Raw genomic sequence first — 20,960 nt, 5'->3', positions numbered from 1 at the left:
GTCAATTGAGAGGAGTGTAAATTTGCTTTTTCTGGCGATTCTAGTGTTGACTTTGGCGCACTAGCCATTCAGTTCACACGATGGAGATGTTTGTCTCTAGACAGTTATTGGCCCTATTATCGATAGTGTAATGGATCATGAGTACACCTGCACTTCAAAGGGAAGCTTTACAGTACATTACTGTAATTCTGATTTGAAATGACTTGCCAAGTCCCACAAAGCTTGCCAAAAATGGCCAGGAGTTATAAACACCGTATTTTTTTCCTAAGTCTAGTCGGCCTCGTCTCAAAAGATGCAGGAAAAATGCCTTCTGAATTGAGCCTAAATGTTCTATAATAGTCCTGTATATCAAATAAAAACGCTGCATTTCAAAAAAGTGTAAATGTCAACTTGGCGAATTTCGCCTGACGTAGTGTTTAGAATTAATTTCAGCCCTGGTGACCCGAACGGATGAGTTTTGTGCGCGTTAATTAATTTCGCCCTTCCTGGGGATTATCGAAGAAGAACCGGTGTATAGTCCGTAGATCCAAGTGTCCTTTTAATCAATCAACAGATGATTCTATGCACTCCTTGTAAGTCACAGTCCTAGAGCGTTTCCTCCCTTCCTCGTGAGAAAGGTTAGGAGATTAATCTTTACAGCTTGAGAACGAGGGACACCATCATCGAATTGGATACTTCGATAAGTAACAGGAGGGGCATTTTTTAACTTCGCATTTTGTAAGAAGCATGAAACTGAAATACTGATCGTTTGAAACCATTGTTGAAAGAGTTTTGAAAGATCGGGATATTGTTTTTCCAAATATCGAGTTCCCAAAGAAATGTGCCCTGAAAAGGACTTGGAAAAAGAAGTGTGAGAAAACTGGCCCCAATCTATAAGATGGTGCTCAGTGAGGGTAGCCATTGTCACCTGCCCCTTGTCAAAAAGTTGTCACAAAACTGGGATGGGTCGCCTTTCAGTTCCAAAAAGTGCTGTCACCCGAATTAATCTTTCATAATCTGTTCGTAGCACAAATGAACATATAACCACGTGATATGCAGCAACATTTTTCTCCGATTAAAAATTAAGCATCTGACAGCGTCGGGAAGCGAGTTGGACAAATTTTTGGAAGTGGACCAAGAACCCTTCGTCCGGAACAAATTTTCTCTAGATTCACTCGCCTGAGGCCAATCGATACTCCGCCTCGAGACATCAAACACTCGGCCGACATCCGAATCCTCAGAAGACAACGCCGACAAGGCTTCAGGGTCAGATACACTTATGTTAGGAGCATGTGAGAGCTCGCAGCGGGAGTTCCGGAGGATCAGCTGCAAAACGACTCAATAATTATTAATCCTCAAAGGGATGAACTTGAATCTTCGTCTTTGAATATATTGCTTATGGTTGCATGAATTTGATATAGATTCTTGAAAGGAGGAAGAACAGAAGAAAGGGTTTATATCAAGAATTATGGGTTTTTAGGGCTGGCTCGTATCCCATGCGACATTTCCCCCGAACCGCCCATCAATCCAAGGATGACTAGGACGGCGAGAGCAGCAGCTCGCCAAGCGCCATAAAACCAACTTTGGAACGTGTCTTTACCAGCGGGTGCCATCGTGACCAGTGTCCTTTTCCCTTTGAAAACATCTACTCATCCCAGGATCCACGAGGCATCATAAAAAGTTCAGTTGAGCCTCTTATCCATCTGCCTCTCTCTTATTTTTATCGGGAGGAGGCACTTTTGATGCTCAAAAAGCCATGGCTTTTTCCTGTCTTGATCTTCAAGGGCCCATAAGATTTTCTTCATTGATTGATTTTTCCCCGAAATATTGCCATTTTCTTCCGTCTTGTTTTATAAGAATTTCACTTTCGGAAGGTTTCTGGAAGCAAGATAAGCTACGAAAATCTTCCAGTAAGAAAAGTCAACCGGATGGTGCCAAAAACCCGCCCTATTGAACAAAATTCCACCCAAAATGCCAAGACGTATCTGCCTCCCGTTGCACTGCAGGATTAAGCTAAAAAGGTTGATTAATTTGATATTTTAGGCCGGACATATCACCGAGTCGGAGAGCGACGACCACAATCACTCTTGTCCTGACCTTGTACCAATTTTCCACGCAGGACGAGAATTTTTCTAAATTTGCGAAAAACCAAAGCTACATAAAGTGGAATTATAATGTCATTCATCAATTTTGCGGAGCGTGATTCAGATTGAAGAAAAACATCGTTTCCTGTCAAATAAACTGGTTTTCAGAGCTTCCATCTTTCTGAGTAAAACCTGTTTCTGGTCTTTTATTTATTTCCAGGGACAAAGAACAAATTCGTCTGCCGGAATTCCACTTTTTTCCAACTGGCGCTGGGAGCATTCCAAATGTCATTCCCGCTGCTGTGGAATGTGTTCAAAAATCTTAAGGATCTAATGGTATTCAGCTAATGGTTGGGTTCAGTTCTTGCCCGGTTCTAGAGCCGGCTGCCTGACTAGTAGAGCGGAGCAAATGGCCCTGTTTTCGAGCGAATTTCATTTTTTCGAAATCGTAGCCAAAATTGGAAGATTGGCCACTTGACTTGCGCCGAGTTGGACACCAGTTGCTCCGAGATCGATAGTCCCGTGGATAAGTCCTTCAAAGCGAAATTGAGCGGCCAGAGGAAATTGAGCGGCCTGATACACATCCCCATATGTGCCTCCTAATGGGTTTGTGTATTTCAGACGGATGTCCGCGCCAAGTGGATAAGCCCTTATGCTGCGTTTAACTAGTTCTACACGATTTTCAGCCTTCAAGGAGATTTTAAAAGTAGACTATTAGACATGTATCAATCCTGAAAATACAAAAATACGGCTGGTAAGATATCTTCGTTTTTCTGTTGAAAATACGACAATTCGTAGCAGATTTGCCTCTTCTAAAACGGCAAAATACGCCCTCAAGAATTCGCTCAAGTATTACGAAGAGGAAGTGACCGTAATTGCCAAAAATTGGCGAAAAGTCCATAAGGCGGCGACGCTTATGCCGCAGAGCCCTTGGGATGGGACTCGAGTTGTGGCAACACGGCCAAAGAGGGTTAAATTCATGAATTTTGGCCCAGCCTTCGATTTCTCCAGAAGGATTTGGCCAAGGTGGGTACACGGATTAAACTTTGGATTTTGAGAATTTCGAATTTAGGAATTTAGACAGCCAGTTTTGAATCGAATTTTTTCTCGACCTTTAAAACCGGTAATTAGGCCGACAATAACTTCTAAGCTGCGGCTGGAAATTAGTATTTTGGTTTTCCAAATTTTTTTCAAAACTTATCGGCGCTAGAATGTAAAATTTGAAATTTCGCGGTTGCATTAGAACTTTTTCTTTATCTCTTCCCCGGGCATAACTTTCGCGCTCGGTTATGCACAGGAATGGTAAGTATAGACTTTAACCCATTGTTGCAAGGTGTCCCTTATTTGCTTTCAAGAGCCGCCATGAGAAAAAGAACCAGGAGAGTGTGAGAAAATATTTTTCTTTTATTTTGAAAACGATTTTTTTGTAAACAGGTGCATTGTATGCATTTTTAGCGGCGCGCGAAATGAGGAATTTGAATCTGAAAGGAACACTAGCTGTTTTTGCGAAAACACTGGTCGAGGGGAAAATCCGCTTTTTCGGTGCTTGAAAAGATTAATCCTTTTTTAGGGAGAAACATTTACATTTTGACCTTTCGCCCTTTGTCGGATTTTGGGAGCTTTGATATTCAAATGTACCTGCTCGATACAGTAATTCAAAGAAAGTCCTCGTTCATGTAAAAATTCGAATGAAGATTACGCCTGTTCCGATTCGGGAGGTCTTCACTTCTAAATCCATCAGAATTGGCGGTTATGTCCTTACAATCAACAATTGCGGCTTGTATCTTTTCAACTTCGTTTGTAAATATTTTCGCTCACGTGTTGCTAGCAGAACCGTCATATTTCCTGTCCGTCATTTTCTTCACAGGGAGTTCTATTTGCTCCCCGGTCTGACTGGCATCAATAAAATTCGCGCGAAATAAATTGACTTATTTGACTTTGCCATGCGAAATGCGGAAACGAACATCTCAAGGGGCGGCCGATATACAGCCGCAGACATTTGCCCAAGTATTAAACTACAGGAAACGTAACGAAATTTTACGTATAAAGACTTTTTGGCAGGAGCATGATTGGTGTTTCTACTGTATCGTCCTTTTTAATAAAGAACGGGTTAATTTCTGATTCATAATTCCGCAGCTGAGGATCTCTTCTTTTTGACCCTTGCCCGCTAATGAGCAAAATTGTAAATCCGCTTCGGAGAAAAAGACAAGCTACAAAACCGCTCATTCACCATTTTTGGCACCAGTTCCAATCCCTCAGTTTCTGCTAATTTTCGAGGCTTTATTATTTCACGTCAGAATAAGCGATTATTTTAGTCTTATTGCTTTGCCCTGAAAAACATAATAAAGCGGGAATAATTACAATTAGGCCAATTGTTTACAAAATAATCCGGGGAGGCCCTTAATTTGGGAAAATTAATGACCCCTTTTTCGAAAATCGAAGTTTTTGAAATTATCGGAACCGGGATCGACTCAGAATTGGGCCACTTGTGTATTTCCTTGATGCGTTTTATAAGATCCCCGCGCAGCCAATATTGATCACGTGACAATACACAAATTTGGGAGGGTACAGATTTTCGCCGGTAGTAGTTATAATTTATATAGGCTGTTGGTTTAACAACCCTCAAGATTTGTATATTTCGCGAAAGTTGGAGGCATTTTTAATAACCCGAAAAACTCGACCTTAATCCGACCAGTAATCCGGATTTCGAGCCTTTTTGGAAAAATAAAGTGCCATCCAAAAATATGCCAAATTAACAGGTCGTTATCATATTACTGTATTTTCCCTAAGATAACATTCAGTGGTTCAGGCGAACATAAATGATGATACGATGACCACTTATTTTCTTTTCTAGGAAAAATCTATTCGTCACGGATTCGCGATTTGAAAAACTGTTGCCCTTGGTATCGAGCTGGAGTTAATCTGTGGGAACTCTTGTCCTTTCGGGCTCCTTAAAAAATCAAAAAACTGATCCGGCTCAAGAATTCGACCTGAATCCGGGTAAGTTTAGGCGGCAACACTTGACATTTTCCCGCCGACTGCATCTATCGCGCCTCTTCTCGAGGTCGAATTCCTAAGGATCTACCACAAATCGACCAGTTGGTCGTTGATGTCGAAAAAAAAGACACCACCTGATGACGTTTCTCACTAGATCTTGACTCGGTCTGCGAAAGTCGCTGCATGCTAAGAAATAACATACTGCGATTTAATCCGTTTTTATGTGCCTGATGGAGTGGTCGATTTTCTTGTGAATTCTTTTTACAACATATTCGCTGGCTTAGGGTGTGCGTAACACGGCTTGCGGTCGCCCTTTGGCACCAGAAAGTTGCGGTTGGTAGTCCAGATAATCATATGTAACTCTCAATGAGCCTACTCGGTCACTTGAAAGGCCCCCTTCTCCGGCGATTTTTATTTTTCCTTTCTAAATTTCCACTTGTTTCCGGAATACATTACAGCGAGTTTTCCAACACAAATTGGCGTCGACTAAAAGGGTGAACCTATTTAGGCCTCTTACGTGCTTCAGTGTTCCGGAAATATGCGGAAACCGAGATTCCCGGAAGGAGACAAACCCTTTTCCGGAATTGTAGCTCTTTGAATCTTCAAGGAGCTGGAACAAGGGTTGAATCTAGTCAACATCTGCCGCCAACCCAAAGAGCTAAGAATGTTAAATAGCCTATCCTCCTTGTCCTTCCCGATTTTGGCCTGACTAGCGAATTGGTTTATCAAAGCTTTAGGGTTAAAAGTCAACAAACTTCTCCACCTTCTATTTTTGCATATTTTAAAAAGCAAATGCCCTGTATATTATCTTTACTTGTGGTAACTGTCCGGTTTTCAAGTGCTTCCAAAAGTGGGAGACAGATAGCTAAAACTAACAAAAAAGCTGGCTCGGGTACTCGACAAATTTATGCTGATAAGAGGCTTACGGTCACATATTATGACACACTAGGCGGAGCACAATCACTAAACTTAGATTGCCTGTCAAAATAGGCAGGATTTGAAAAACTTAGTGTAAGCCAGGACAGATTGTATCGCACTAGAAAAAGACTCTAACTCACGCGTGGGATGTTTTCATTGAAAAAAAGCGATAAGAATAATTTTCACGCGCATTTCCCAACTAAAAATACGGTCAATTTTATGCGCTTTAAATTTGCTCTAGAATGGATGGCCATTCGTTTCTGATGAATTTGCTGCCTTTCCTTGAAAATGCTGCGATTAGAATAGCCAAAATCTATTTCGGATCAGCTGACAAATCTCATTTTACTTTTGACATGAGTCGGCCTCGTTATTTATACAAAGATGGCTTTTTATCTCTCTTTGGCGATAACTGCTTGTGAACCGAGTTTATGCAAAACTCCTTGAGAAGTTATAAAAGTCGGTTTCAGTGGTCGACTATCGCGATGCTAGGATTTGCATTTTCCTCTGGCTTTGGAGTGGTTAAGATAAATCTCAAACAGTTTTTATACAAAGGCGTCGTTTGGGAAGGCACTTAGGACCAAAGGGGGAATCTTAATTGGCAAACCTTCTAGTTTTTAGCAGTTGCTAATGAGCCTGGTTCACTCAAACATTTTCTTCCGAGACAAGTGTCTCAACGCGTGTTCAGAGGGCGGGAACAAGTTCCGATCATCTACTGATAAGAGCTAATGATAAGGATCCATACGCGTGGATTTTTAGACGCCAATTTAGAATATTTACGAAATTTCCTACGAAAAGTGTTTGATAAACTGTACAATGGAGCGAAATTCGAGCCTGAGAAAAAAGTTCTAGCATCGAATTTCTGTCTGTCAGTGCTCTTTTACATAATTCTCCCGAGCACCTGCCGCAAGTCCAGGTCAAGCCCAATTTGGCACGTTAATGACAGAAGACCAAGTGGAATGAAGTTGATATCGCTGATCATTGTCGAGGGGATCAACGTCAATTTCGACAAATTTACCCGGTTCACAAGTCTTTTTCATTTTGCCGCGAAAGGCGAAAATTGTTAATTGGGGCTAAATGACAACCGGATTATCTGGCGAAGATCAAGCATCACTTTTCTTTTGTACAACTAAATGGATTGAAATGGGGCTTTCAAAAGAAATGGCACTAGAAATTCGAGCGTTCATTTGAGGGATGCCGAAAAGTCATGAGGAGATGATGAACCACCTCTACTAAACATCGAAATAATGAATTTCTATTTACCGAGTGCTAGACATGATGGGATCGCAAATTATATTGTTCGCCCAAGAAATTATTGTTTCACGGCCAAAGCCGCACGAAGACAAAAAAAAAGAGGAAGAGAGGCCAGCTTTGAAAAAACATGGCGAAAAAATGTAAATTTGAAAATGGCTCAAGCCCAAATTGACCTTTTCAAATCGTCCAAATTATTTGGCCCTTGAAATAAATAATTTTCATTCCTCCGAATGTTGCTGGCGCTGGAATGTGTTGTGTTCTTGAAAATGTGGCATTTATTTTCAAACGGCGGGTCAAGCTTTTTTCGGGGAAAGAATGATAACGATTTGGCCAACTGGGAGTCAGCCAAAAGTTACTTCCGGAAGAGAACTTCATTTCTTAAATATTTATAAATCCCAAAAGCAGCAATCGAAAATGCTGCTCCGACCCTTCTAAATCCAAGTAGTTAAACCGTTTATAAATCGGTGAGAAAACCGGTGTTTGTATAAAAGGCGGAAGTTGCAAGCCGGAAATGTGGTGCGCGCCATAATCTGGACAGGGGTCCCTTAATCCCCCGTGTTCCAGTAATTTCTTGCTTGTGTCCATAAAAGACATTTCGGCAGTACCCAAAAATCGCGTTTCCGATTTGGCGATTTTCGCTCCTCTCGGCTGGAACGTGCTCCAAGACACACTAGAATCGGATAAACAGGACATACAAATACCACGCCAAGTACTAAGCTTTCTCACGCTCCAGGATTCAAGCGAAGGAGAAGGTCGCTGGTTCCAAGACGCAACAAATCCAGTTTTTCAGGAAAGTGACATTTTCAACAATTCGATTTCTTGAACGACGCTAAATTGCAAATGGCACGAGACTCAACAGATTTCATTATGCAAGCATTTCTATGACTCGTATTTCTGAGCTCGTGCTACGATAATCGAAGAGGCGTAAAAATGCAATGGTAGTTGTTCTAGTCGATCATGTGCCGCTGGACGGGCGAGAGTGTCATTTGACAGCAGGTTGCAAGCAATTTGTCCTGAGCTTTGTTTGAAGCTCACCGAAGCTTATCCACAGGCAGCTCATTCACAAATCTCACTGTTCTCCACACAAATCCGCGCGCATGCGCCCATTTCCTAATCCGCTCATTAACCCCTGCTGTTCATCTGCGCCATTCGAAGGAAATCCCTCTCTATAAGATAGAATTGATAAATTGTAAAAGGAAATAAAACTGGATGTTTTTACTAGTTTATTATTCAGTTTGAGCATTTTTCTTAGCTCACAGCATCAATAACACCATTTACTCTTCCTTGATATCAAAACGAAGCACCCTAGCAAAAATGAACCTTCGCATTCAAACTTTGTGAATAGCGAGTGAAGATAAGTCAACGAATATTAACAGGCAATTGATTTTGATTCTGCAGTTTTGGCAATTTTTGAGGGGATGAGTCTCCTGCTATGAGAGCGTCTCGCAGAATGGCGCGTTATCAGAAGAATAAGCCGGTGGGTTTCTTCGTGAAAGATATATAAGTAGTAAGTATAACAAATAATATTATTTGGATAAAGAAAAAAAAATGAGATTTAGAAATCAAGAGACCCCGGAAGATGTGTGTTTGAGAGAGTATACGAAAGTGAACAGGTGAAATGAACCGGTTGAAAAATCGGCCAAATACATGTATGTTTTAAGCGATGATAAAATGGAAGAATATAAAAATTATGTTCATAAAATTCATTCTACCTACCAAGACGAGACGGCGGAATCTTCGTTTTCTGGAACGAGTCGTCTTTCTTCATCTCCTCCGCTGTATTCTACAGGTCGAATGAGCGGTAATCAACAAATACGGGGAGAAGAAGGAGAAAAGAAGAAGAAAAAATCATGCGTCGATAAACTGAAAGGTCTTTCTGTTTTTACGAAGATATTGGTGGCTCTCATAACAATCGGAGCAGTTCTTTTTCCGATATTACTTCTAAAAAAGCCTTCTGAATTTAATTCTGTTTCATTCACCAACTCCTCCGTTGATCCAGCTTTTACGAAGAGAATGAACACGCCGGAAACATCCTCAAAATTTCAAACAACCACGACCACAAGGGCACCAACAACAACCAGAAAGATAAGAATATCAAAGTGAGTGACTAAAAGGATAAAAAGCATATTTTAAATATCAGAGATCCTGTGAAACGTTCAATGATGGTTCTCGCTGGTAATAGTGTTTATCGTAATGCAAAATTTATCAGCTACGTACTCAAACCAAACGGACTGATGAATAATCGTACTATCAGAATGCCCTTGTCAATAAGTGACCATCACTATCTTCAAGATGCGATTTCTGCTTTAATTCGAGGGAAAGTCTATATTTTTAGTCCACAATGGCTACCCTCCTCAATTAACGATACACTATATTTAAATAATACCTCCAAAGTAAGCCATATTAAAAATGATATTTCATAAAAACTAAGATTGCGATGATAAGTGACTGCAATATCAAGGAGTTAGATGTAATACTTAATAATGTGTACTTCTTTGCCTCTGCTACAGTAACGGCGGCTGACCAACAATCAGGTGAAGGCCTTTTTGAAGGATGCTTCAGAATAAACATCTTGCCACAGACTCTGACAGTACTGAACATCAAATAAAACTATAATTTTTAGCGCTAATTTGCTTTCCAAGTTCTGAAACTATTGATTCACGGACAGAATGCGTGGAGTTCGACGGATCCTCTGTAAAAATAAGACCGTCCACAAAATACTCGCACAGTAATTCATGTCTAGCGCTGCTCAAAGATAAACCAGTGGCGGTCAGTTCCTCGAGATCAGATGGCTACAAAAAAGTAGAAAAACTCACTGGCTCTTCATGGAAAGATCTACCGGATCATCCAAAGTATGTAAGAATCCTTTTTTGGGTCGTTTCCTGATTATTTTAAGGTCAATATGGGTTCACTCTTGCCTTGGAATCAACAAGGGCATTCTTCTCATGGGAGGTCAATGGACAAGTGATGATACTGACTATTACGCCTCAAAAGAAGTTTACTTACTTCGACACTTGAAATGGACAGTTGTTGGGAAGCTTAATGAACAGGTGTGACAAAACAAAGGAGTACAGTGGTATGAGCGGTTTCCGCACCCCAATTTTTCGCCTTTAAAAATTCATAACTTTTGATTCAGATATGATATTTGATTTCTGTTTTCAGTAATGAAATTTTCACGCCATTTTCTATTAGGGAAAAATACAATAAATAGAGTTTTTGGAAATTTACTGTGTAATTTTAAAAAATCGTAGGGGTGCGGAAACCGCTCATACCACTGTACTAACTTGAGTTTTAGCATTACTACTGCTCTACAATAAGTATTGGAAATTTTATTTATCTCGTCAGCGGCGTAGAACAAAATTCCGAAGAAGAAGAGTACATCAAAAAGAATTTTCCTATCACAAAAATCAAATGGGATGGAGAAAAAATATCGTCGAAAGTAATTAACAACCAAACGCAAAAATTTTGGCGCCCGATAATTTTCCCTGTTGATGAATTCTATTGTGTATAGAAACATTATTCAAGCTGAATAAAGATTTAAAAATGTCATAAATCAACATTTTCAATATGTTTCCATTCATCGAAATTTATAAATAATTTATTAACAAAAAAGTACAGCTGGAACTAAGAGCAGTAAAAGAATCAATAGTAAAAGTTCGTGCTAGTGCGTGAACCTTGAAGGAAAGAAGCAGCAATAAAAAGATAGTACGATTTTGCAAAAAAATTATGCTGCGATTTGTCGATGGAACGAGATAGGAGCGATATATCTTTATTTATGAGTTGGGATTCCATTTTTGCGAAGAGGGGAAGACGTTTTGCTCGAACATAAGATATTATGTCATAAGTACGTTGACCTTGGTATTGTTTGTGCTTTTTCAGGGAGCGATTTTTTTAATTTGAAGAATATGTTGAACTCAGTTGGAAAATGTAAAAGAGGGAATGAAAGTCGATAAGTTGAAGAAAAGAAGAAAAGGGTTGAAGGGATTCGTATAAAAAATATTCACATGAGTGGGGAACTTTGCGCAGTTTCTTAGCTCGTCGAGTTATTCTTCTGCTTTTGGGCGAGGATGATTGCACCTTTTTGCTTAGCTTCGTCTTTGACGGATCGCTGGGTGGAGATTTGCTTTGGCCCGCGCTAGGATCATTTTTAGCGAAAGGTTGAAATCAACGAAGAGTACCTTCAGGAGCCTCTGAGCTTCTTGCCACGTTCTGGTTAAATCTGTTAGCCATTGATGTCTTTCACACTCAGAGTCGAACTTGATCAAAAACTCTTTTTGAGATTTCAACCTAAAAACGCTTTACGAAGTGAATAATAAAAAAGTAGTGAATTTTTTTGCTTTTAAAAAACTCCTAAAACAAGGCAACGCCGACTTATTCGATAAGTGGCCATGATTTGTATGCGTAAATACGGATGTTCCATGCGCGCAGTGTCCGAAAAAAGTAATTTCATACAGTTACATAAATTTTTATGTGCGTGTATTTTGCGGATAAATATTGCCACTTTTTTGGTGATTCTGCGACTTATTGAATGGATGCAATATCGGATAGACACGTAGAGATATAAGTAAATTTTTCTGGTCGATACCTAGCTTCCACACGATTTTGTTTTATTTGATTTTCATTTATATATGGATCTGGGGTTAGATAACAACTATCCGTTACGGCTTCACGGTAGCTAAATGTGAAAAGCCATTTTTCATCAATTTCTAGAGCCAGTCTTTTTACCTCAGCTGAATTGTCCTGTATCCACGATGCGTATGATCTGTAATTGCTATTAGCTCTTCTAGCGGCCAAACGTGAAGATCTCCATCCATTCCTAATTCGAGACGATTTGGAAAGAGAAACAGGTGCTTTCTCTAAAGAAAAAACACTTGATAGAACTCGAGTGGCGCGAGCATTGATGCTAACCTGCCACTGGGATTGAAAGGGGCCGCCAAGTCTTTGACAGGGGCCCCAGATGATCACGTCCTTGCCATAAGCGTGCTCAAAGGCTTTTGACTGACGTTTCGTCAGCAGGCTGTCTTCGCGATCGCGTTCTGTGTTAACAACATTCCAGATCGTGTCCAAGACCTAAAGAAACATAAAGCTATGCATAACTCCCTATTCACCTCTTGTTGCCACCTAGAGCTGACGATAGTCGTGAAATTCTCATAATGCGCGAGATCTTCTTCACTGAGCTTGATGCCCTTGGTTTCGTCATCGTCAAAGTTTCCGATATCGAAGGCATCCGCGGCGTTTACCTCCCCTCTTGGAGGTATAAGCGGTGGGTCGTAACCTAATCTTGCTAGGCGAGACCAATCGACTTCGTCGAACCAGGGATGTTTCTTAAAAATTATCATTTGAAAAGAGATTGCAAGCATGATCCCACCATGATATCTTTAGCACCGCCAATACCAAGACGTTTTTTAGGGTCTTTGGTCAAGAGTCCATTCAAAAGGTCTTGAAGCTCGGGTGTGAAATCCTGAGGCATTTCGGGCTTGTATTCAAGAGTTCTTCTGTCGATCTCGCGCTTGTCTTTTGCTTTGTTACTTCGGAACGGGCTGAATGATAAAGTAAGGATAAAATGATAAGGATGGATAAAACCTGTGGCCCTTCAGAAGTTTGTAAAGCATGCATCCAAGTGAAAACCAATCCGCTGGAAGAGAATATGTCTGTCCGCGAGTAAGAACTTCTGGGGCCATGTATCCATGAGTTCCGACCGCAGCTTGAGGTAGTTTCTTTTTGACATCACATGCTAAAAATCAATTACCGCTTGCTTGCCAAAGAGGTTTTACCAAGTCCAAGATCAGAAATTTTGGCATGTCCTGACTCGCATAATAAAATATTAGCTGGCTTCAAGTCTCGATAGACAATGTTTCTTTCATGCATGTGCTTCAAGCCGAGGGTGACTTCTGCCGCGTAAAATCGAACTTGCGGTTCTAGGAGAAGTGTCAACAAAGGGGCACTCTGTCAGATGTTAACCTGTAAAGCACCCGTGCTGAGTTAAATGATAATGAAGATCTCCACCATTCATGAGGTCGAGGACGAAGCAAACGCGGTCAGCAGTCACAAATGCATAAGTCATGCAGACGATAAATGGACAGTCTTCGCCCTATGATGAAAAATTTTAGTTTTAATTCCTACTGGTTAAGAATTTAGACAAATCTGTTAAGAAAACGGGGAAAAATTCACCTCGGAGACAGCTTGCAGCATTTTGCGTTCGTTCAGCGCTAATGCCTCGCCATTTTTGAGCCTGATCCTCTTAATATCCAAGCATTTCATTGCATACATCTTGCCAGTGTCTACTTTTCGGCAGCCAAAGACCTCGCCAAAGCCGCCTCGGCCTGAAAGCATGCGGTAATCTCAAGTTGAGACTGATTAATCTGGGCTAAGGCTCCTTACCGATAATTCGGTGCACTGAGAAATCTGTCATATTTAAGTTGATGGAAAGCTCTGTGACAAGTTTTAAATTCGAATGCGAAAAAAAGATTACTCCACTCTTCCATGATTGCATTAATAAAACGATCCTATATTTTTCCATTGGCAATAGCGGGTAAACTCGCGTGATTCGGTAAAAAGCGGCCAAGCAGTGCGTTTGAAAAGGTCAAGAAGCGCGCAGTGGAATGGATCGAAGACGGTGGGCTCGATGATGACATCATCGTTTTCGAGGATGTGGCGGACTTCTTGGGAAGATTGCTCAAAACCGGAAATTGTTTTGATTCCTGGTGACGGTGGGGGCTCCTAAAGGATGAATAAGTTTTCTGTAACCGAATCATATTAGTATACATGAGCATATATTAATTTCATACAAGTGGGGAAGTACTCATTGGTGACTTGCGACTTTTCGTAGAAGGAGATTCAGCAGGAGAGTAATTGCAATCGGGCGAACCATCATTTTCTCTCTGCCTTTTTTGCCTTTCAATCAGCTCCCGTTTGACGAATGTATCATATATTTCCCTCGCCAGGTTGTGACGATCTTCTGGCTCGATATTCGACGATTTGAATTCTAAAAATTTAAGAAATAAAGAAATTAAATAAGCGATCCTACCTTCAATTTGTCTGTAGAACAACATTGGCACATGAAAATGCGCCTTTTGATTAAATTTCTTTCTTTTGCAAAACGCGGCGAAAAGCTCAAACCCGAGCCTTTCATTAAACACCTTGTGGAACTGGAGGAGATCTCTTTCTGTCAGATAGCGGCGAATCACATGTGCCGAGTCTCTATCAGGAAGTGTCAGTCGACGCCCATTCTTCGTCGACGATGTTGACGATTTCGACTTCTCCATTGCCATAAGATAGGACACATCGGCGAGAACTGCTTCTAAGTCCGCCATTCTAAAATATATCAAGATTTTTCTCTCCAGATCTTTTTGGTAAGGGGCATTAAACGGAGCGCGGAAAAAATGTTTGGCTTTTCAGTCAGTAGCCGAATGTAGATGAATATTGATGCCGCTACTTTTGGAGTAATTGAGAAAGCTTAGACAGCATTTCCAATTAGTGCTTCCAGGCCATTCAAGGGGCGAAGCGGGTTAATTGGCCGACTGGTCGCGCGGGATGACGCAAATTCGGTAAATCTACTATCATCTATTGAAATTTGTAAGGAGATACAGATAATCAGATTTTTGAACTACTGAAAATTTAATTATTTAAAAATCTTAATTGAATTTCTGCTGATACAAATTTTCAAAATTGTAAAAAGAAGAGATTTACCGGGATATACTGAAAATATATGACGGTCTTATGTTCTCTTTTTGAATTCTCTGGTTACTTTCTTAAAGAAAAAGTTTAAATGAAAAAACGTGTTGATCGCTGTTTTTTCTACGGTGATTGTGGTAATCAAGGTGCAGCGTGTCCTCTTGGGACACAAAGAGGCCTTTGAAGGAGCGCTGCTCAAAGCATATATTGTTGCAATATAAATCGCGTATTTAATGGAATGTATCGATGGGTCAAATGTCCACGTGCACGTCATGGCCATTCGATATCGTCATCAATATTAGATATATTCAGTAGTGGATTGACAAAAATATTTTTCTATATTTTTATTATTCTTTATTAAAATCTCCCAATTCATAATTTTTATTCTGAATTATTCTAAGTTTCTGTCACAAGTGAAGACATAGAAGAGAATGACTCAAATGAAAGCTAGCTCAAATTAAGTCATTAAAAATATATCGATACCTCTAATAAGCCGAAATAGACCAGGAGTTTATCTCTAAATATTTTGTCTCACTGGATATCTTGAAAAGGCATATTTTCAGTAAAATTGATTTGATCTTATTTTCCTCGTTCGAGGTACAGTGCGGTCCATTTTAAGGGTGCCTTCCCGTCGCCTAATTGATTATATATTGATAAATTCAACACTGCTCAAGCCGCGAATAATCCAATTTCCAAAGCCCGCTCAGATTAACTCCGAATATATTTTTTCGATTTTGCACATTTTCCTTCAGTTCAGTAGACAAGGTGCGACATTAATCGCAACGCTAGTGTCAGCCAAAGTAAAAATAACCTGTCGGAGTTGTCCCGGCTTACTGTCGCTATTCAGATTATTATTAATACCTGGTTTTCATTATGCAGTGTTTTATGTCTCGTGTGGCGGCGCCTATTATACGATAAATGATTATGGCTTGGGAATAAATCGAGTCCAAGTTTTGGATGGCTTTGTGGGTATAACTTAATTCTCCTTGATTCTAGTAGCGTACCAGAATATTTATTCACCAGATCAGCTTAAAGTTCGCCATGCTGTTTAATAAATCACACAGACGTTTGAGAAAGAATAACACCAGGTGACTAAAGCTCGCTGCTACATTTAGAATTCGAATTTGCCAAGCACTGGTAAGTTGTCTCGATAAGTAATTAATCTCTGTTTGAAATTTTTCCATAAAGAAGAAAAAATAGCAATTCGAAGCTTAAAATATGGTGAGATATTATCCGAGTATCGATTTCTCACTCTGCCTGAATAAAATCATCAATTCGCTTTTCTCAAGATGACGTATCCGAGTGACGTTGCCTTCTTTCCAAACGATAACCTTTTGGAAAAGGTTTTTCGGGAAGAGCTTTTCCCTTACATAATTGACAGTCTTTCCATTATTTTAGGTCTCGAGTTGGAATAATGACGATCTCATGAGGTTAAAATTAAGGGCGCATGGGCCAAGTATTTTGCTTATTTTCTTCGTTGATATCAAATTGGTCACGATTGTGATTCAATTAGGCTCGGCTCAGTGAAAAGAAATGTCCCTGATAAAAGGCCAGAAGAAAATTAAAGCCCTGATTTTCTTCAAAAATAAACTGTATTACTGTAATAACTGGAAGTGGTTGAAATCATGATTTACAGTTATCAACAAAAGGAATGTAGGTCAATTAATACTAAATAAATATAAAGGGACCTCTACTGATAAGCGACAGATAACAATACAAGTAAAAAGAGAAAGAAAAGGAGAAAGTCTACAAAATAATCTCTAACTGGCGGTCTAGTCGTCGCCAAATAGCTCTTCATCGGTGTCAAAATCATCAGCTTGTCTAATCCTGCGGTTAGCATGAAGAGGATTGCGCGCTGGAGCTCGCTTATCCTCTGGTGGCTGATTCACGTCGCCACGGTAGTTGATCGCTTTTGATACTCCAAGTCGCCACTCGAGCATTTCTGTGCTGAACTCGTCATGGCCTCCAAGTTGGTCGAAACCGACGACTTTTTCCTTCACAAATAGATAAACTCGTGATCGTTTTCATGTGATAGATACCTGTGTTTTGCCATCAACAATAAGCAAAAGAGTAGGAATAACTCGAATGTTCAACCTTTCGCAAAGAAACGGACACTTTTCTGCGTTGAGCTTCACAAATCGAGTTTCCACGTGTTTTGGCGCCAGAAGAGCAAGATGTTTGTCTGTAAGATGTTTTTATAAAAACACATATGCGCAAGAAACATACCGAAGATTTCACATCGAAGAGTTGTCGGCCTGTAAAAGTGAACCACGGCTCGTTTGCATTCCTTGACCTTATCAAAGAAGTCTTTTTCCGAAGGGAGCTCGTCATATCCACCGTGGCCTTTCGCGATGAATTCCTGTTTTGCCGCATGAGCTCGTTGCATCGCTTTCAGTCGTTTCTGTCGGATCTTTTCAATGTCGTCATCGTCCATTTCGTCCATCTTTTTCATCTCGGAGTCGATCTGTTCTTCCATAACTTCGGCAGCTAAATTTAAATAAAACCATCAGCTCAAAATTAAAGAAGTTTACCATGAAGGAGCTGCTGCTCGAGCATTTGCTGCTGCATATGCGCATTCATCCTGGCTTTCCTTTTCTAAAGAACAAAATTTCTTATTTACAAATTTATTGGTGTGTATATTTGAACATGAGAACGTATGATTTTTCTTCGAACTTGGAGGCAAGGAACTTGGGTTCACTTTCGTGAACAATAACTTAAACTTTTTTTCTGAGCAGATTTTCGATTTAGAGCTTCTCGATGACGATGGCAGCGGCTCCACCACCTCCATTGCAAATGGAGGCGCATCCGAGCTGGCCAGACTCGAGGTTGTGCACCAAATGAGCGACTAAGGATTTTTTAGCAAAAGTATGAGAACAGCTGTTTACCGATTCGAGCGCCGGACATTCCAATGGGGTGACCGATAGAAACAGCACCGCCATTGGGGTTAACTTTGGCTGGGTCGATCTCGAGCATCTTCTGGTTTGCAAGAACGACGACCGAAAAGGCCTCGTTGATTTCCCACTGGCTGATCTACAATTATGAGGTTTAACAGTATCCAATTATTGGTATTATTCTTACGTCATCTTTGGAGACACCTGCCCACTTCAAAGCCTTTGGAGTGGCATAAGCTGGAGCAATGGGGAAGTCAATTGGCTATTTGAATTGAATAATAGTCAAAGAATAAAGTTGAAGTTCAACCTGAGTAGCGGCATCAGCGAATCCACGAACTCGGGCGAGTGGAGTCACTCCAAGTTCTTTCGCTCGCTCAGCGGTCATCATCACGAGAGCGCAAGCACCGTCGTTGAGGGTAGAAGCGTTGCCAGCAGTGATCGTTCCGTCTTTCTTGAAAACAGCTCGGAGTTTGCCGAACTTGCCTTCGTTGAATCGAGTGTATTCTTCGTCGACAGAGATGGTGGTATCGGGCTTTCCGCGCTTGCCAGGGATGACGACTAGTTTTTGATCATTGTTAATTTTCCTATAAAAGGAAGAAACCCTAACCTGGGCAGATTTCAGCGTTGAATTTTCCAGCATCCCAGGCAGCTGCAGATTTATGGTAGGAGCTAATCGCATAAGCATCCTGTTCAGCTCGAGAAATGTTAAGGTTTGCAGCTGTGTTTTCTCCACAAACTCCCATGTGGCAGTGGTTGTAAGCGTCAGTAAGACCATCGTGGACAATCAAATCGTCAATCTTGACACCGCCGTAAGCTGGAGCGGCTCGCTTCATCGCATAGGGAACGTTTGACATGCTTTCCATTCCACCAGCGATCATGCACTGGTTGTGACCGAGAGCGAGAGATTGAGCGGCCATCATGACGGCCTTGGTTCCGGAAGCGCATACTTTGTTGATGGTAGTGCAAGGAATGGTATTGGGGAGACCAGCTCCAAGGGTGGCCTGGCGAGCGGGAGCCTGACCCTGGTGAGCTACAAATTAGTGATGAAAACTCATCTTTTCTTCCTTTCTTACCTTGGCAGACGTTTCCGATGTAGCTTTCTTCAACAACAGATCCCTCGATTCCAGCTTTTTCAACGGCATCTTTGATGGCGATAGATCCCAACTGGGTAGCGCTCAGAGAAGAAAGAGCAGACTGGAATGAACCCATGGGAGTTCGGCTGGCCGATACGATAACGACATCATGAAGACTTCGAGAGATAACCTTTCCCAACATGACTTTTTCTCTGAAAACACACCTCTGTTAGAGTTGACAAAAAGGGAGGAATGCGAAGAGACTACGCCCAAAACCTTTGAAAGAGATCAATGGGTCGAGCTTGAGTGAAAATTGAAAGAAAGAGATAATAACACGCCTATTGTCTGGAAATGAGTGATGCATAAAAATGAGAGAGAGAGACAGCTTTGAATTAACAAAACGATGGAAAATATGATAATAAAATACTAGTTTGCGTAGAAGCGATTCTGGTGTCTCGAAGCTCCGCGTTGCGCTAAAGAAGGATATGACATTTATATTTGTATTTGAAGCTCGAACCCAATTCGTTCGCCTGTTGATGTCCATACTCAGAATTTCTTCTAACAAAACAGAATTCCACCTGATTCAAGCAGCCACAGAGATACTGGATTTCGTCAAACAAGTCGAGATGACAGTTTGGGTTCCATTCGCCATTCAAACAATTTACACACCAAGTCGAGTCGCTGCGAACCTGGACGTAAAACAAGCCGAATTTTACCGCGTGACTAAATACCCATCAACAAAGATTCATGTTAATAAATTGCTACCGGAGAGCCATAACAATTGAAAACAGTTCGGCGAAATTGTTTGTGTTGGAGTATCGGTCGTCGAAGTCGGAATGCTGAGAAATGGCACGACCTGGCCCAAAAAAGCAACCATAGCCAGAGAAAAGTTGTCGACGAGCATCATTGTTATTGAAGGATGAACCATCACAATAACACACGTAAAAACCACGGCGATCCATGTAATATCCTCGGTTGTCCAGCTGTAACTGATTAGGTCTCGCGTAAAATGGCATATTCCTGCGAAAAAGAAAATGCTGACTGTATTAGTAACTGCATAAAAAAGCAACAAAAAATGCATTTTGAGTATCTAGAATTTTATTCACGAATGATGGTTTGTACAATCATTATGAAGGAAGATTGATGGGAGGCAGAGATACGATAAGTTTTCGGAAGAATTGTAAAGACAGTGAATGAGTATTTTGTTGAAGAAATATTTTATGCGGAAGAAGACGAACTTGAAGTAGACTGAGTATATTTACAGGATGAATCGACTCATCATTTGAGTCCAGGAAGATTTGTTGGCCTAGTCAGAGCGAGGAGATTTGTGCTCTTTCTCAATCTCGGGTCCATTCGAATTTTTCCCTTGCGCGTGTCGTTGTCGATGATTTGTTTTTCCAGTCCGGAAATATATTCGTCGTAAGCGTCGAGTGGGTCTGGCTTCGAATGGGGGTTGAAAATTGGTTTCGCTCGCCCGTGTGTGTCTACCCAACGATCTTCTTCCTCGAGGAGGAGTTTTCTGAAGAGATAGTAAAAGGTTAGAGAAAACATGATGGATTCTTACTTGACATCACGGAATCTCGTCAAATCCGCAGCAGTTTTTCCCCGGGCTGTCAGCAAAGTCGGATTCGCTCCATTTTCAACCAGGAGTTTCACGATGTCATAATGACCCCTTGCCGCGGCCCAGTGAAGCGCTAGAATATGAATGATATCATTCCTAAACTGCTTTGTCTTACCAGTGAGCCCTTGACTAGTTCCAGCGTTGATATGATCCTTGATCCTCATCTGATTGAAGATTTTGTTGATGTGCTCGACGTGGCCACTTCTCGAGGCGTTGCGAAGCCGTTTGATAATTTTTTCGATGAAAATTCGCTTCTGCTCGAGTTTCTGTTGTCTCTTCACGTAGAGAGCTTTCAGCTCTTCTGGTGGAAGGAGTTTCTCGTTGGTTTTCTGACGAAGTTCTGTTTTCCGACGCATTGTCGGAACCTTCTTTTGGACTTTTCGAGAATTCGAGCGAATGGCTTTAGTTTTCATCCCTTTTTTTTCTATCTGAAAAAAAACGAAAGTTTGACGCTGCGAAATTTAAATAAATA

At 40.9% G+C, this 20,960-nt stretch overlaps 4 protein-coding genes and 2 long non-coding RNA genes across 6 annotated transcripts; 1 reads left to right on the top strand and 5 right to left on the bottom strand.

The window, feature by feature from the left end:
• Positions 1 to 9,748: 9,748 nt before the first annotated feature.
• On the top strand, positions 9,749 to 10,786 carry LOC145704979 (uncharacterized). Its single transcript, XR_014134535.1, has 2 exons — positions 9,749 to 10,279; positions 10,525 to 10,786. It is a non-coding gene; the product is annotated as an uncharacterized LOC145704979 (long non-coding RNA).
• Positions 10,787 to 11,255: 469 nt separating this feature from the next.
• On the bottom strand, positions 11,256 to 14,568 carry LOC145704967 (G protein-coupled receptor kinase 3-like). The gene is made up of 14 exons (XM_081782421.1): positions 14,257 to 14,568; positions 14,018 to 14,214; positions 13,738 to 13,949; positions 13,611 to 13,663; positions 13,401 to 13,552; positions 13,191 to 13,320; positions 13,004 to 13,147; positions 12,813 to 12,963; positions 12,598 to 12,769; positions 12,338 to 12,553; positions 12,138 to 12,299; positions 11,955 to 12,085; positions 11,408 to 11,516; positions 11,256 to 11,364 (listed from the first exon to the last, which is right to left on the bottom strand). Exons 1-14 carry the CDS (start codon positions 14,540 to 14,542, stop codon positions 11,260 to 11,262), a joined length of 2,220 nt encoding a protein of 739 aa, XP_081638547.1. The 5' UTR covers positions 14,543 to 14,568; the 3' UTR covers positions 11,256 to 11,259.
• Positions 14,569 to 16,143: 1,575 nt separating this feature from the next.
• On the bottom strand, positions 16,144 to 17,509 carry LOC145704974 (thioredoxin domain-containing protein 9-like). Its single transcript, XM_081782431.1, has 4 exons — positions 17,435 to 17,509; positions 17,130 to 17,390; positions 16,943 to 17,085; positions 16,144 to 16,897 (listed from the first exon to the last, which is right to left on the bottom strand). Exons 1-4 carry the CDS (start codon positions 17,481 to 17,483, stop codon positions 16,676 to 16,678), a joined length of 675 nt encoding a protein of 224 aa, XP_081638557.1. The 5' UTR covers positions 17,484 to 17,509; the 3' UTR covers positions 16,144 to 16,675.
• Positions 17,510 to 17,526: 17 nt separating this feature from the next.
• LOC145704971 (acetyl-CoA acetyltransferase, mitochondrial-like) lies at positions 17,527 to 19,082 on the bottom strand. The gene is made up of 6 exons (XM_081782425.1): positions 18,868 to 19,082; positions 18,402 to 18,824; positions 18,102 to 18,352; positions 17,982 to 18,056; positions 17,789 to 17,933; positions 17,527 to 17,748 (listed from the first exon to the last, which is right to left on the bottom strand). The coding sequence occupies exons 1-6, from the start codon at positions 19,067 to 19,069 to the stop codon at positions 17,648 to 17,650; spliced, it is 1,197 nt and encodes a 398-aa protein (XP_081638551.1). The 5' UTR covers positions 19,070 to 19,082; the 3' UTR covers positions 17,527 to 17,647.
• A 118-nt stretch (positions 19,083 to 19,200) lies between these two features.
• Positions 19,201 to 19,773, bottom strand: LOC145705442 (uncharacterized). Its single transcript, XR_014134589.1, has 3 exons — positions 19,633 to 19,773; positions 19,385 to 19,590; positions 19,201 to 19,340 (listed from the first exon to the last, which is right to left on the bottom strand). It is a non-coding gene; the product is annotated as an uncharacterized LOC145705442 (long non-coding RNA).
• Positions 19,774 to 19,956: 183 nt separating this feature from the next.
• Positions 19,957 to 20,953, bottom strand: LOC145706093 (uncharacterized). The gene is made up of 3 exons (XM_081783610.1): positions 20,604 to 20,953; positions 20,432 to 20,561; positions 19,957 to 20,386 (listed from the first exon to the last, which is right to left on the bottom strand). The coding sequence occupies exons 1-3, from the start codon at positions 20,899 to 20,901 to the stop codon at positions 20,146 to 20,148; spliced, it is 669 nt and encodes a 222-aa protein (XP_081639736.1). The 5' UTR covers positions 20,902 to 20,953; the 3' UTR covers positions 19,957 to 20,145.
• Positions 20,954 to 20,960: the final 7 nt, after the last annotated feature.

Source organism: Oikopleura dioica, chromosome PAR, assembly GCF_907165135.1.
Source record: "Oikopleura dioica chromosome PAR, OKI2018_I68_1.0, whole genome shotgun sequence".
NCBI lineage: Eukaryota > Metazoa > Chordata > Appendicularia > Copelata > Oikopleuridae > Oikopleura > Oikopleura dioica.
Note: the sequence above shows the minus strand (reverse complement) of the source record. Positions and strands in the feature narration are given on the sequence as shown.